General features: G+C 37.9%; 1 protein-coding gene across 1 annotated transcript in view; it reads left to right on the forward strand.

Annotated features, from left to right (window-relative positions):
- LOC147845416 (interferon-induced very large GTPase 1-like) overlaps positions 1-12,165 on the forward strand; it is a 52,401-nt gene extending 40,236 nt beyond the window's left edge. Inside the window, exon 2 of the mRNA XM_087243487.1 lies at positions 7,229-12,165. Within this exon, the coding sequence (XP_087099613.1) occupies positions 7,265-12,040 (4,776 nt within the window). The 5' untranslated portion in view covers positions 7,229-7,264 and the 3' untranslated portion in view covers positions 12,041-12,165. The remainder of the gene's footprint in view (positions 1-7,228) is intronic.
- Positions 12,166-15,760: the final 3,595 nt, after the last annotated feature.

Below are 15,760 nucleotides of genomic sequence, written 5' to 3' on the forward strand. Positions count from 1 at the left end.
TGTTGTTTGACCCTTAAAGCCAAGGCACACATTCACCTTGAGAACCTAATCTCTGTTCCCAAACGCAATGACTTCAGTTTTCTCTTTGTTTAACTGAAGAAAATTTTGGCACATCCAATTGTTAATTTCATCAATGCATTGGCAGAGGGTGTCGATGGGGCTGTAGTCATTAGGCAGTAAGGCTAGGTAGATCTGAGTGTCATCAGCATAGTTGTGGTAGGAGATTTGGTTCTTTCTCATTATTTGGCTCAGGGGGAGCATGTAAAGGTTGAAGCATGTTACGACCATAACCCACATTCCCCGATGAGGGGAATGGAGATGTTGGCTGTTTCTCAATTCCATGAATGCAGAATGTACTTGTGTTCTTGTGGAGACCTTTCTTGCCAGGTGTCCTCGGAAGAATGAACTTGGTCGGAAGACCACAAGAACAAAGAACGCATCCTGTGAGAAATGAGATGCTGCGTTCTTACTGATGGTCACATGACCTTCACACATTTTTAATGGAAAATTATTTAAACATTTCAGCATTCATACAGGGATTCATTGTTTTTACCTTTTTCAAAATATATTTTGCATAAAAACATTTTAAATAGATTGCAAAATATAAATAAAACAGATTTTAATATGAATTTCAGCAAACAAACACCCTTGATATGTATATTCTTATATTAAGATGTCCGTGGTAATGTTTATATTCACTGTTTCATTTATGGAAACTCCTGAGGTAAATAAGTGATATCTCTGAAGATAAAATGCTGTGCTTCTCACCTCCAGTTGCAATGACTTCTGGAACTTCCAGAGCAAGTTCAGTGCTCAAATTCGCATCGATGCGTCCTCGATATCAAGAACACATCCGGGAAGTTTCACGCGTCCTATGTTCTTGCGGCTTGAAAACGTTACACAAGAACACGAGGACGCAAGGCCGCTGAAGAATGCATATTGAAAAACAGCAATAGTAATAAAATGGGCCAGTAAATGGCAATGAATTGGCATAGTGCAGTTTCTCACAGGTGCTGCTAGTCTAATCGAGAGGGGTCTGGATGCAGACCTGATGCAGTGCAATCTATCATGCATTTGATGAAATGTTTGCCTAGCAAAGCATGAGTGTACCAACATCAGCAAAAGCTCAACCTTACAATGTCCCCAGGGGTCCATTCTTTGTAGTTTGCTTAAATGATCTAAGATGATTTGGCAGATCCTGGATCTTTTCATCTTGATAACTGATCTCTAACTAATTTGGTTCTTTATAAAAGTTCGCGAATCAGATTAAAGTGTTTGGATGAGCTGATCTGAGATCCCTGTGTTGTGTTGTTAAGGACTGATCTATCAATCCTCAAAATCATGATCAGCAATGCAATGATTGGCTGACGGCACAGCAGCATAATGACATCATCTGATTAATATTCAATAATCCATGTGAGCAAAAATACATTAAATTCATAATAAACGGTTTGTTAAATATGACACGTAATAACTTTACACCTTTGTTGTGGGCTGCATGCTTGGCCCTTTCATGTGTCAAAGAGTATTTAGCAATTTATTTAGTTTTACAGTTAGAAAAGATTTTCTTTACTATAGTTGCCATAGTAGTATTATAGTAGCTGGGATTTTAATCAGTGTAAAGATATGGATGTTTACAAAAGTATTTTGATATTGATAAAGGTGTCTGCACAGAAGTTGAAGCATCAAATCACCGTCATATTACTGTCAAAACATGTTTATGACTGCATAAATGTATTATTGTTTTTTTTTAAGTCATATATGGCACATGCCTATTATCATACACAAAATGTCCTAAAGCAATCTAAAAAGTTTATACCAATAAATGTTTTCTTTGTACTTTTATTTCGTACTATTATATATATATATATAGTTAAAAATATATATTTACTATTTTTCCAAGTGTAAATAACTACTACTTTAAGAAAATATCAGAATTTAGAACATTTCAGTATTTCCTTTGCTTGAACTGACCCGATCTAATCCTGTTTATATGAAATGAGCCTGCTCCCAAGCAGGTTTGAGTTACCAGAAATGTTGCTATGACAACAACTCTCGGATCAATTTTGGAGAACGAAACAATCCTGGTTTGTGTTAAAACGTCTATAACCAAATCCAGCTAACTGAGTAATCCACATTTAAAGAACCGACCCCTGGCCATTAAATACCAAAATATGGAAATATTTGAAATTTGGGAAATCGTAAGAGTCTTTGTTCTAGCTAATGGTAAACTAGGGATTTCAGAGCTAGGACAATATGAAACTGCTGGTGTAAAGAAGAAGGACACTGCGAAGGCCACCTGCTACTCAAACAGTGACGGTTCCGAGGGGGGCCACAGGGGCCGGTGCACTCCTGTCAACAACTTGGCCCCCTCTGTCCCCCTAAATTTGGAAGGGTATTTTTGTGTCTCAACTTAAACACCACAGAGAAGCGAGACCAGCCATCAGTGGCAGACGAAGATATGACTAAGGCCCCATCTTGTGCACTTTTTCTGCTTTCCTTGACTTTTGACCCTGACAGTACTGCATGCATCAGTTTACCACATTCGTCAGCCAACAAAGGGAGAACATGCAAACTCTACACAGAAACGCCAACTGACCCACCCGAGGGTTGATCACGAACTGAAGACTGGAAAGAGATGGTGGAGAAGCAGACTGAAGAGCGGTGGGTGGGGTTGTTGGTGGTTGTCGCAAACTACCAAGGCAATCCAAAAAGATGAGGACCAGGGGGTGTGAGGATGAAGTTCTGGGAGTTTTCCGGGAAACAGAACAAAATGGGAGATGGGTATGTGTGACCTGATGGGGCACACATCTCCTGGTTTGGGAAAATGGAATGTCAATCAGTTTTTTGACACCAAGCTCTGTTTCCTCCTGATTGGCTGGAACTATCCACCAACTGGGAGGAAACTGGCTCTACCCCAAGATGATAAAATTTCCTGGATGCAATAGGTGCTACCCAGCCCACAGCTTTAAAGATGGTTAGAGTGTCGCTGTGTGCTAATGCCGAAGAGGAGGTAACTTTCTTTAAGTGTACTCTCACTCCCGGGGGACACAGTTCGTCCGAGCTCTGGTAAACGAGGGGAATGGCATCTATTCCAAAAATGCCTCAGAATCCCTGACCCTTTAAAATTACAGTGATGGTGCTCTAGCCTGAATGATGGTGTTACAGGAGTGCATACTGCCCATGTGATTTATATACACAACCACAGCCATACTGTCCATCCTAACAAGCGTGTGTTTTTATTCCAGCACCAGTCGGAACCAGGGGAGAGCAAGGAACACTTCAAATAGCTCCAGACAATTGATTTGCCAACGCAACTGGAAACTGAAAAAGTTCAAACTATGCAGATAGGATTGGTTATAATCCACCACTGTTTTGAGTATAAAGAAGGATGGACTGTAAAACCTGCTCTCAATCTTGGATGTAAGAACCAGGTTAATTGCATCCTTTGCCAGAATGACAGCAATCTCTTCCTAAAAGACAGGGCAGCAGCTGTGTTGAAATACATACCTGTAAGTTTAGGAGGCCATATGTTGAATTTGAATCGCATAGCCGAGTCTAACTGTCCAGATGAGCCATTAAGATAGACTGGCCAGTCAATGCACGTGGCGAATGTGACGTCATCACTTTGTTTCGGAGGTTTGCTTTCAGTACGCGTGAGGCGCGACATGATTTCAGCTGGTGTTGTGAACAGATTTCAGGTGAACAGTTCGAGCGGCACCACGGTTGATTTGATTTGAATATGAATCACTTATAGATTTTGTCTGGAACAGGTACACCTGCACAGACATCTTAACAATCCGTTTATGCGTGATCATCATAGAGATAACCAGATGAACAATAATTCTTGGCTACAAATTGCATTAGCCATGGAAAGGAGGAAAGTGTTTTGTTAAAAAGTTTGGAAAAACCTGAGGGATAAGTTTGTTAAAACAAAAAAAAGATGCCATGGCAAAAGTTAGCTTACCCAATTCAGCTAAAGTGCATGTTTTTGGACTTGTGGGGTACAACCCAGCACCCAGTGAAAGCCTACGCAAACTCCATACAGAAACATCAACTGACCCAGCCGAGGCTCGAACTATAGTGACCTTCTTGCAGTGAGGCGAGAGCGCTACTCACTGCACCACCCAGTCACCCAACTTTGTAATCATTGTAATAAATTATAAAAAAAAAAATGTTTAAAGATCTTCAAGAATAATAATGATATGACATAGTTCTGGAAACTTCCTACTTCTCTGTTTATTAGTCTAACTCTACTGTATGTTTCTTTTGACCGCCCCCTGTCGTTTAAAAGAATATCACAACGGCGAATACGTCAAGTATAAAAGCCTTGTCTGTTTAGTAGGGTGTGCGCGCAGTCAGCGGAGGTGCACAAGGCAGCGCTAGGCGAAACTATAAATCAGCCTTAAGATGTTTGTTTGTTTTTTACTGTACTTCAATGGTGCATCTAACCTGTCTTCAGTACTGTTCAATTTAAAAATATATATATTTTACCACAAATTTTGTGATTTTGAATTTTCTCTCACGTGTTTTGATATTGGTCTTAAATTTAACACTTAATGGTCTTAAAGAGGTCTTAAAAAGTCTTAAATTTGACATTATGATATATGCAGACACCCTGTTATAAGACTTCAGTCTATAATCTGAAAAAAAAAACACTATGGTAAGAAGACATATACCTTAATTTGTGTGATATTTAATTTATTTGTTAATATGTTTAGGCACTAGGCAGTGTTTTTCTGTGGTTTCTGATGGTTTGTTCATGCGATTAGGTAATTAGCAAAGGTTCTTCATAATTTGCAAGTGTTTTTTTTTCTAGTTAAATTGTCTATTGATCGTACAGATAAGAGGGGCATAATTTGAAATTATAGTCTATTTGTATTTGAGTATATTTCTGTTGTCTTTATACTCACAATAGCAAAACATTGTTTTTGTAAAATAATTGCGGAGCGCTACTGATAAAATAATCATAACAAGAACATGTAAATCCATCATCATTGTAATGCAGACTGTATTCATTCATTAGGGATAAGTTAATACTGTTTATAAAGTTACAAAAGTGTTTTTATAAAACACAACTTTTATTTTTATAATTTTTTGTAAGGTTGTTGGTTTTGGGCCCGGCTAAGTCCTTTGGCAATTCTTTGTGGAGTTTGCCTGTTCTCCTCATGTTGGCATGGATTTCCTCTGGGTGCTCTGGTTTTGATTCATATGTAAACCACACCTGACAGTTCAGTTAATGCTGTTTACACAGTTTCAAAAGTGTTTAAAGTATCTTTAAATGTGTTATGTAAAATGTGTTTTACTGCCTGGATCTTGACTGATTCAGCAATAATGGATATTTCCACCAATACCACCAGCTAAAAAAGTTATTTGTACTCTGAGTAGTTTTTATGAAGAGTAATTTGTACTTTTTCATGAGTACTTTTTAACACCAGTACTTTTACTTGTAACTGAGTGTAATTTCAGCAATGTAACAGTACTAGTAATTGAGCACAAATTTTTAGTACTCGTTCCACCACTGATGATAATATATTTCTCATTCTCCTGAAAGCCTCTCACAGATGTAGTCTCCTATGAGTTTTTTTTATTTTCATATGCAATCCATGCTTTACATATTCAGTAATTCTTCAACAACGTCCTCATAGTGTTGCTCCTGCACATTCCTCTGCAGGCTACCTCATCATTTTACACACATACCACAATTTAAGCCTGGCTAAGTTTTTTTCAATTGTGAAGTTTATATACTAATTTGGAGAGGATCACATGCTTATGATTGACTGCGGCTGGTCTCACGTTAGCTAATGCATGATTCACCTATCAGATGATTCCTAACTTATTATAAATAGCCAGAACATCTTATCTTAGCTCTCTTCATCTTAAAGAATACCCCCTTTCACCCCAACTCCTTCACCTTTCCTTGACAGGGTGACAGTGGTTAGCACTGTTGCCTCACTCCAAGAATGTCACTGGTTCAAGTTCTTTACCTGGCCAGTTGACACTTCTGTGTAGAGTTTACATGTTCTCCCGGTGCTTTCATGGGTTTCCTCAGGGGCTCTCTGGTTTTCTCCCACAGGCCAATGACAAGTGACATATGTAAATTGACCAAACCAAGTCAGCACCATAGATGAGTTATTAATCAGCAGTAAATTTCTCATAGCAATCCCTAATCTGCCATTCACCATAAACAAGTAAGGACAAGTAGGGTTTCTTGAGATCTAACTGACCTCAAACTCCCCTCTCCCCTGCAAACAGGAGGAAGCTTTGGGCTCGAGGATCTTTTAAGCTCAGGGCTCGCTCCCAGGACTGCATGCCAAACACGCTTTATAATCAATCATCAGCTAAGTGTGAACTCTTGAAACATGTTTAACTATCTTTAACTTGCATGTTTACTGCACACTACTGCATAATTTAAGAGAATAAAAAAATCTTCATGTGTCTCCTGACTATTGACAATGTGTCAGAGTCACAATGTTGAAGCTCCCGTTCTGAAGGGAAATATTAGTTTAAAATCTACTTTTGTCTTCTCCCTGACCAAGTGACCAAAACCAAATACTGAGAAATTCAAACTGACCAATTCACAGTTTAGAGCTTCATCGATAATTAAACATACTGTAAACTCACCAAAGTACACACATTGCCGCCAGATCATAATATTTATAAGCACTTCTACAACTTTGGAATTTGCCAGGGCCCTTTGGGTAAAAAAGACATGGTTTTCAGTTGAAACAAATGCAAACAATAATTTACATATTTTCAAATACATGACATCTCCTTAAGCCTGCTTTGTTCAAATGTATTTTACAGGCCAAATAAACTGACCATTTGCTTTCAGAAAGCCCCAACAAGGCCTAATTAAGCAGATGAAATGACAAAAGAAACTAACTACATTTACTTTTAAAGAGAAAAACATGGACAAGAATAATTTCAGATCTGACAAATATTAGCAATAGACTGAAAAAATGATAACATCAAAACATCCACATTGACTGACTGAGACTTGCAGTTGTTCATCAGATAACTTGTTACTGACAACTGACATAGTATGATCAAAACTTGGGAATGTTGGGATGGGAAATTTGACCAGGTCAGAAACAAGTTCAAGCTAGAATTACAGAAGGACTTTGGCAAATTCATATTAATTTAATCACAAAAGTTTAAAATTGATTGACTATAATATTTATTTTTTAATTGAAAATACATAAAATGTTTTTTTCTTCTTCAACAGAAATACGTTGGAACAAAATTAAGCCCAGATTGAAAAATGAATGAAAAAATGAAACATCTCTTAGAAAGACTTGAACTTAAAGGCAGGGGCTACAAACTGAGACCTGCAAACTTTCTTCAAATAAGTGAACATTCATTACAGTCCTATCAATGTTGTGTTGAAAAGGATGCTGTTCAGGCTTTCATTCAAAAACTACTGATGATGAACTACAAAGCAAGATACAATGAAACCAACAAGGAAGATCCAATACAAAGAAGAGACCAGGAAAATGATGTTGATCTTTTTGAAGAAATGGCTAAACTAGACATTGGAACAAGTCAGTCTGAGCAAATTCACCCAATGGATGTTCAAATGGCTGTGTTTTATTGTGCTGATGGTTGTCTAAGGCAGATTATTGTAACTAAACTGTCCCAGTGTCAGTTCGCTCTGCCTCTGCTTGTTCCTGATCCAGAAACTCAACAGATTGAGTTTCCTCTCTGGACATTCAGACAAATCAACAAGAGCTGGAAGATCAGAAACACCAACAATGAAACCATTAGTCAAACAAGCAACAACAATGATACCATTTGTCAAGCAAATGCCAACAATGAAACCACTGATCAATTAAACACCAACAATGAAAACATCATTCAAAAAAATGCCAACAATAAAACTATCAGCCAAAGCCAGCTGATTTATCAGGCAAAAACTCCAATGGTGTTTTTCTTTAGATTTGGCTCTGTGTCTTCATCCAAGTCTCAGCTGATGAACAGTCTGATCAATGACAGACACAACACGTTCTTCCACAGGAACTGCCCAGGCAGCAGCAGATCCAGAGTCCTGATGGATGGAGTGGTGGAGATCGCCTGGTTCTGCCCTTCTGGATCAGATGATGATAAATTCAGTGACTGTGTGGCCTTCTGTAATTTACATGGAGATGCAGGAGACCACGAGAAACAGTGGAGGATCCTCACTGAGATGGCCTCAGTCAATGTGCTTCTTCTTCCACATCTGTACAAGAATGACATAAACGCAGAAAAAATTCAAAAATTGTTTAAGACCACAAAGCCACTCATTTGTCTATTTAATGAAGATACTTGTAGTCTATTAGAGATGAAGAAAGGGAAATACAAGATTGGTCTGAAAGACAGAAATCAGTCAGATGTCTCTAGAGACATCAGAAGAGCTATAAATGATAGTCTCTCAGAACCATCTCCCACTTTCAGACTTGAAGATGTGTCCAAACACTCAGACATCAGAGTAGATGAGGAAGATGATGAAGACTGCAGGAGAGGAAGAGCAGCAGCACAGCAGATGATCAGTTTACTGGAGGACAAAAAACTGACAGAAATCAAAGAATCATTTCTGCCTCATCAGGGAAAACTGTGGCATCAGTGGAGTCAGAAGAACAAAGAAATGCATCGAAATTATATAAAAATCGAAATTAATAGAATAACAATGAATGAAATGCGTAAACAGCAATATGAATTTGACATCAGTGAATTCATAAAGTTATTTATTAAAGAATTAGACATGAGAAGAGAAAAACAGGAACATGTTTTTCGGAGGATTTTTTTTCTCAACTGGATTAAAATCTACCTGGATAACTTATCATCAGCTAACCATATGGCTCTGCATCACAAATATAATGAGAAATGGACAGAAATTTTAAAACTGAAAGAGAATCATAATAACCATGAGCAAGTTAAATCTGAACAAGAACAGCTTGAGAAAATATCAGAAGATCTTCAAGCTGCAACCTTTGGTCTGGAGCACATCATGAGGGAGATCGGTCAGATCTATGAATCATGTTCATCTGTGAAGGAGAGCAAGAAAGATCTGCCGGTTCACTTCTCTTCTCTCCCGAGTCTCGCAGCAGAGATGATGATCTCTGGGTTTCCACTGGAGCTGATGGATGGAGATGCTGCTCATGTTCCTCTGGTCTGGATCTCTGCTGTGTTTGATCAACTCGTCCAGAAGCTGGGAGACCAGACCAGAGTCTTTGTGCTGTCAGTTTTAGGAATTCAGAGCTCTGGGAAATCCACCATGCTGAACGCCATGTTTGGACTCCAGTTTGCCGTCAGTGCTGGCAGGTGCACCAGAGGAGCTTTCATGCAGCTGGTCAAAGTGTCTGAGGAGATGAAAACACAGATGAACTGTGACTATATTCTGGTTGTTGATACTGAGGGTCTTCGTGCTCTAGAACTGGCTGGAAGATCAACAAGACATCATGATAATGAATTGGCCACATTTGTCTTTGGTCTTGCAAATCTGACACTGATCAACATCTCTGGCGAAAACCTATCTGAGATGCAGGATGTTCTTCAGATTGTTGTTCAGGCCTTCATGAGGATGAAAAAGGTCAGACTTAATCCCAGTTGTGTGTTTGTGCATCAGAATGTTCCAGATACCACAGCTGGAGAGAAAAATAAACAGGCAAGGAGACGACTGCTGGAAAAACTAGATGAGATAACAAAACTTGTTGCTAAAGATGAAGAGTCAGATGCTCAGTGCTTCAGTGATGTTGTTGAATTTGACATAGAGAATGATGTGAAGTATTTTGCTCAGCTCTGGGAGGGCAGTCCACCAATGGCTCCACCAAACCCAAATTACAGTGAAAATATTCAAGAACTAAAGAAAACTATTGTGTTTCGTGAATCAAAGTCAGATACAATGATGCTAGAAAACCTAAAAGTCTGTATTAAGGATCTTTGGGAGGCTTTATTAAATGAACAGTTTGTCTTCAGCTTCAGGAATTCTCTGGAATTTTCAGCCTACAGAAACCTGGAGACTGAATACAGCAACTGGTCCTGGAGTCTCCGCAGAGCCATGATGGAAACTATGAACAAACTTATAAACAAAATAGAAAATGAAGCAGTTCATGAGGTCGATGAAACTGATCTTCACAGAGAACTGAAGGAGACAAGTAAAAAAGTGCAAAAATCAATGTCTGAATTCTTTGAGAAAGACAAATATAAAAAAATTATGATTCAGTGGAAAACATCATTTGAAATCAAAATCAAAGAGCTTCAGGAGAACATTGTGAGGGAAACAAAGAGCAAATTAAACGAGGTTCTTTGTTTTCGGGACCTGAAGAAAAATATCGATGCTCAGAGGACACATCATGAAAACACTCTCTATGAAAAGAGCAAAAAACTAGCTTTGAAAGTCAAAAGTGGAGCAAATGATGAAGAATCACTGAAGAAAGAGTTTGATAAGTTTTGGAAACAGACTGTAAAGAAGAACAAATCAGACATTTCTGCAAATATTGACATAATGGGAGATGTGAAAGAAATTCTGAATGACATCCATCACGTACATATTTCAGCAGACAATCAAGAGGACAGTGAATACAACAACATTTTTTCTGTGCCAAATTATTCTGATTATATTACTGGCAAATGTTCCACCAAAAGTGGGATTAGAAAGGGAATAGAAAATGATGCATTTGGAACTTTGTCTCCAGAAGAAGATAGCCAAATACGAACATTTGTCAATGATGTTGCTGAACAGACAGACACATGTATACAGTCATTTAACATTTCAAAGATAGGCTACAAAAAAGAATTCATTAAAAAACTCACAAATAATACAGAGACAAGAGTTAGAGTACTTCAGGCAGGAACAATGAAATATGAATTTAAAAAAAAATTCTTTACAGATTTGGTAGTTTCTCTATGTAAAAGAGCAAATACCATCATCAATGAACAGCATCAGAAATTCAGGGAGGCCAATGATCCTATAATATATATTCAGAAAAAGAGAGAGTACTACTTTAATATTTTTCAAAAATACTGTCATGGAGCAACATCAGCTGTTATTATTGGTGAGATCATCTGTCAGAAACTGAAAGAGCCCATTGAGCAGAGCGTCTACAAAAAATCTGCCAGAGATTTAGCAGATGAAATGAAAATAAAACTTGAATCACTGAATGGAAACAGATCAAATCTGGAGAAACACATCCTGAAGACACTGGCAGAAGAGCAGGACTTTGACAAATACATGAACTACATTCATCATCCCAGAGATCACTTCAAGAGTTTCATCAGACATGAAGTCAGTCGCTACATCAGAGATAAGTTCAGCATCAGTGTTTTACCCAAGATGAAGGAGAACATTAAACTCCTGCAGCAGAAGATCATGAACGCAGCACATCAATCTACTGAACATGTTCAAGTCAACAGTGGAGATGTTGGTTTGTGGTTGAAGAGTTTCACACAGCAGCTCTCAGATCAGCTGATCTTCTCTGAAAAAGACCTCAGTGGAGTCAAACATGATGATGTTGATGATTTCAGACTCCTAGAAGATGTGATCAGACAAGAGCTTCCTGCTGTAATGTCAGACATCAGCAGCAGATTCAACACAGACACATTTCCAGAAAAGCTGGACTATAAGTTCAGGCCAGATGAGCTTCTGATTGATCACTTCTGTCAGTGCTGTTGGGTTCAGTGTCCGTTCTGTGGAGCAATCTGCACAAACACCATAGAAAACCATGATGGAGATCACAGTGTTGCTATGCATCGTATCATTGGAATCAATGGCTGGTTTTACAAAACAGCAACAAACCTGTCAGTAAATATCTGCACATCAGCAGTAGCCAGTGATCAGTCTTTTTATCCCACTGCCTCAGCTAAAACAGTCCATTGGAGAGAATACAGAAGAGCAGGAGGAGTTTATGCAGACTGGAGCATCACTCCTGATCTCTCTGAACTGCCCTACTGGAAGTGGTTTGTGTGCAGATTCCAGAAAGAAATAGAAAAATACTACAGTAAAACATTTGAAGGACATGGTAAGATACCAGATGAGTGGAGAAAATACACCACTCCATACTAAGTATTTATCCCACATTACATTTAACTAATGTACACCTAAAAAAGGGCTCTGGGTACAAAAGGTAAAGAAGGTATATAATAAGCCCTGAATGGTTGTCAATATCAAATGTTTTGAAATTTGTGACTTAGGATTGTGAATTATGCAATTGTTTTGTAAGGATGGCTGTATCTCTCCATAATATTAAACCCTGAAAACTGTTATGGAACTCCACACGAGACAAGACCACGAGAATGGTCAGGCAATAAAACAATAAACTTTCTAATTTAAGAAGAAGATCAGCTAGGAAACCAGTTGTTCAGATTGTCTCGGTCATGCATCCTGAGTCCTCTCTTTGCCCTGGACTTTACCTTCTCCACCAGAGCAGCTCACTCACATTCCACACAGAATGTCTACATTTTTAATATGCTGTATCATGTGGCTTTATATTCATGCTTGGTGTCATTTTAAATGTCTTTGTTTGATTGGTAAAATGGTCCTAATTTTAATGTAATATTTTCCAATTTCTCTTATATTAGTTCATTTGGGTTTTGACTTTGATAAGATCTTTGCCAAATGCTCCACTCCAGGGAAAATTGTCTTTACATCAACTTATGACCAGGCAAGAGTCTTGGTGAAGGTTTTATCGTCTTGAATCTATGATGATTTGAGTATTTAGGCAAAGGGTGCAAAAGTGTTTGTGGGATCCTGTAGACAGGATACCCCATTGCAGTTTGTGAGTCTCTGATCTCTGCATCAGGACTTATATGCTGCAATGTATTTCTACATGGTCAGGTATTCATCTCTAACTCTGAAATGTATCTTTGGGTAATTGATGTTGTACAATCTCGATTGACTTATTTTGTTTAATTATATGGATTGGAATATGTTTGCCTGACAAATAAATGCAAGATTGTTTTACTCTAATATCTCCTGAAATCATTTAAATCTAGTAGATTGTTTAGGCTGATGGTTCCACAGTCTACAACCAGGATTAGTCATACATTCAGGCTCAATGGATGGAGCATGGGCACAGCATTAGAGACCTGGGGCCTGTTTCAGTAAGGAGGTTCAAACAACTCAGAGTTTAAACTTGAACTTGAAAACTTTTGAACTTGAAAAGTTTTCGGTTTGAGAACAGCTGATCTGAGTTGGGTCAATCAACTTTGAGTAGAGCAACTCAGAGTTGGGCGCACACCGTGACTTTTTAAAAAGGCATTATCAATGCAGCACAGATCTTACGAGTGACCATGGCAACATCTTAAAAAAAAAGAGATCACCATTTCTTTCTCCAGCTGAACTTCATGTGATCATGCAATGTTATAGCAAATATGAGCGTATATACTTAAAAAGAAGCAACCATCCGTGAAACAGAGACAGTTAGCATGGGAAAACAGCTGCTAAGTTAAATGAGTAATTTTACATTTAAAATATTTAAGTATAATAAAATAAGTAATTGTGTGATGTTTATAATTCTTTTCTAAACTTTTATACACGTTTATCAATTTTAATGGATTTAACAGTGCACTTGTGTCTGCCTTTTTTACTGATCAAGTAATAAAGTTTAATATAACATTTAGAAGGTAAGCAGTACTAAAAATAATTTTTAGAAGGAATAATAATCCCAATAATTACAGTACATTTCGAAGGTCAATGAATTTAAGCTAATTATTTATTGTTCTGTGTGTATCTAAAAGGTAGGCAATATCTATGTTTCCATCCAAATATATTACATAAATTTATGTGCAAAACTGGAATATAAAAGATGTGAATAAAGCAGCGTTTCCATCCAATGAGTCAAGGAGAACAAAATCGTCACTTCCTGATAAACTGGCACCAAATATCGACAGTAAAAACAGAATTTACTGTGATAGAAGAAGCTGCGTCAATTATTTATTTATAAGTGTACTTGCGCCTCAGAAGACAATGAACATGTGGGGGCGTGAAGCCATGAGACTGCTGGTTTGACTATTCACACACATTTTCATCATCAAAAGATTACCTTTTTTTAATGTACATACTGTAATTTGTTCAGTAAAAGTGTTTCCATCATATTTGTGCATATTTTCTATCGAATAAAAGTTTATCCTGCTCAATTAAGCGTGTGTTTTTATGCATATTTTCAAAAGTTAAGTGCATCATGATGTTTCCATCAATCGTTTTTATGCACATCTCCAAAATGAGCATTAAAATAGGTGGGTGGAAATGCAAGGCTAAGGCGAGAATTACCACTTCATCTTTAAAAAAGGGGAGGAGACCGACAGAAACTCTGAGTTTAGAGAATAAAACCTGCTCCTGACCAGGTTAGATTCACAGAGTAAGTTACCACGGTAACTGACTCTGAGTTAAAGTTACCTTTCTTTTAGAAACAGGCTTGACTTTCCCTGATTTCTCAAGTTTAACGAACCTGCCATTTTGAAACGGAAAACCCAGAGTTTCTCTCATTTCAGGGTTAAAATACTCTGAGTTTTCACTTAACCTCCTTTCTGAAACAGGCCCCTGATGATTCCTGACAATCACTGGCTTAGTATGATATAATCTAAGGGCTAAATCAACCTTTTTTTAAGTATGTGCAAGCATGGGGCGGCCTATTATTACTTAAAAGAAATGAGCTTATCTGCTAAAAATCGGAACTGGCGAGGACGTGTCCGTGAACAGATGAAACTGGCCAGCATACTGACTCTGTCACGATCATACATAAACGACGTGGATCCCAAAAGCAAGTAAACAGTCTTTATTGAAGATTTCACAAAAACAGGAAAAAAGGTAAAAAGGCTGGGGGTGCAGTTAATCCGTGAAGTCAATGAAGAGGAGAAGGATGGATCAGCAGCGGCGATTACAGACGTCAGCAGAGAGGATCAAACATGTAGTTAGATGTAAACCGGAAGCATCGAGTGACTGCACAAGGGAAACAAGCAGCCCACTCACCACCAGCAAAAAACCAACAAGGAGAGCCTGACAGGAACACAAAAGACCGTGAACAAACAACGAACTGACAAGGTGAGACAGGAACGCTGAACATATATAGGCACACAAAATGTGCTACACCTGCAGCGCGCTGATTATCAGTTGAGCGGTGCTTCGCAATAGTTCCGGTAACAATGATCATGTGACCGCTCAGCTGATGACATGAAAACAAACACCCACTGACAGGAACGCGACTCCCACACAAACACAGAGAGAGAAGCACACATACTTAGAAACACATACCATAATAATGAACTGTCACACAACGCAGACACTTCAAATAAAGAGCAGATAGTGACAGACTCTATGCGACTTCGGGTAAACGATGAACCATTGATTGAGAATAAGGATTTATTAGGTTAATCTAAATTAGACCTAAACACAACCTATAAGCTTGAATTAAATGAATCTAAATCTAAAATTATTATAATTGGAGTCAGATTAATATTCGGAGCTGGGAACAAATTAAAATAAATTATAACGAATAAAAGTATTTCTTTTCACATGTGCTAAAAGGCTTACATGCAATAAACCTTCACCCATGCTGTTAGTTCATCATAGGACTAATAGATGGACCCTTAAAGTTTAATATTAGACGTTTAACAAAATTGGCAAATTTTTTAATTTTTGTTTGTTTTTATTTTGTATGTATCTCGAAAAGAACTAATAGAATTGAGTTTTATTTTGAACACAAAAGGTATTTTAAAGCAAACTAAAAACCTGTAATTATTGTTACCCTTCGGGTGGGGAACTCCAATGCTATTGGTGGATTTGATT

This window comes from Danio rerio, chromosome 3 (genome assembly GCF_052040795.2).
Source record: "Danio rerio strain M-AB ecotype USA chromosome 3, GRCz13ab, whole genome shotgun sequence".
Classification (NCBI taxonomy): domain Eukaryota; kingdom Metazoa; phylum Chordata; class Actinopteri; order Cypriniformes; family Danionidae; genus Danio; species Danio rerio.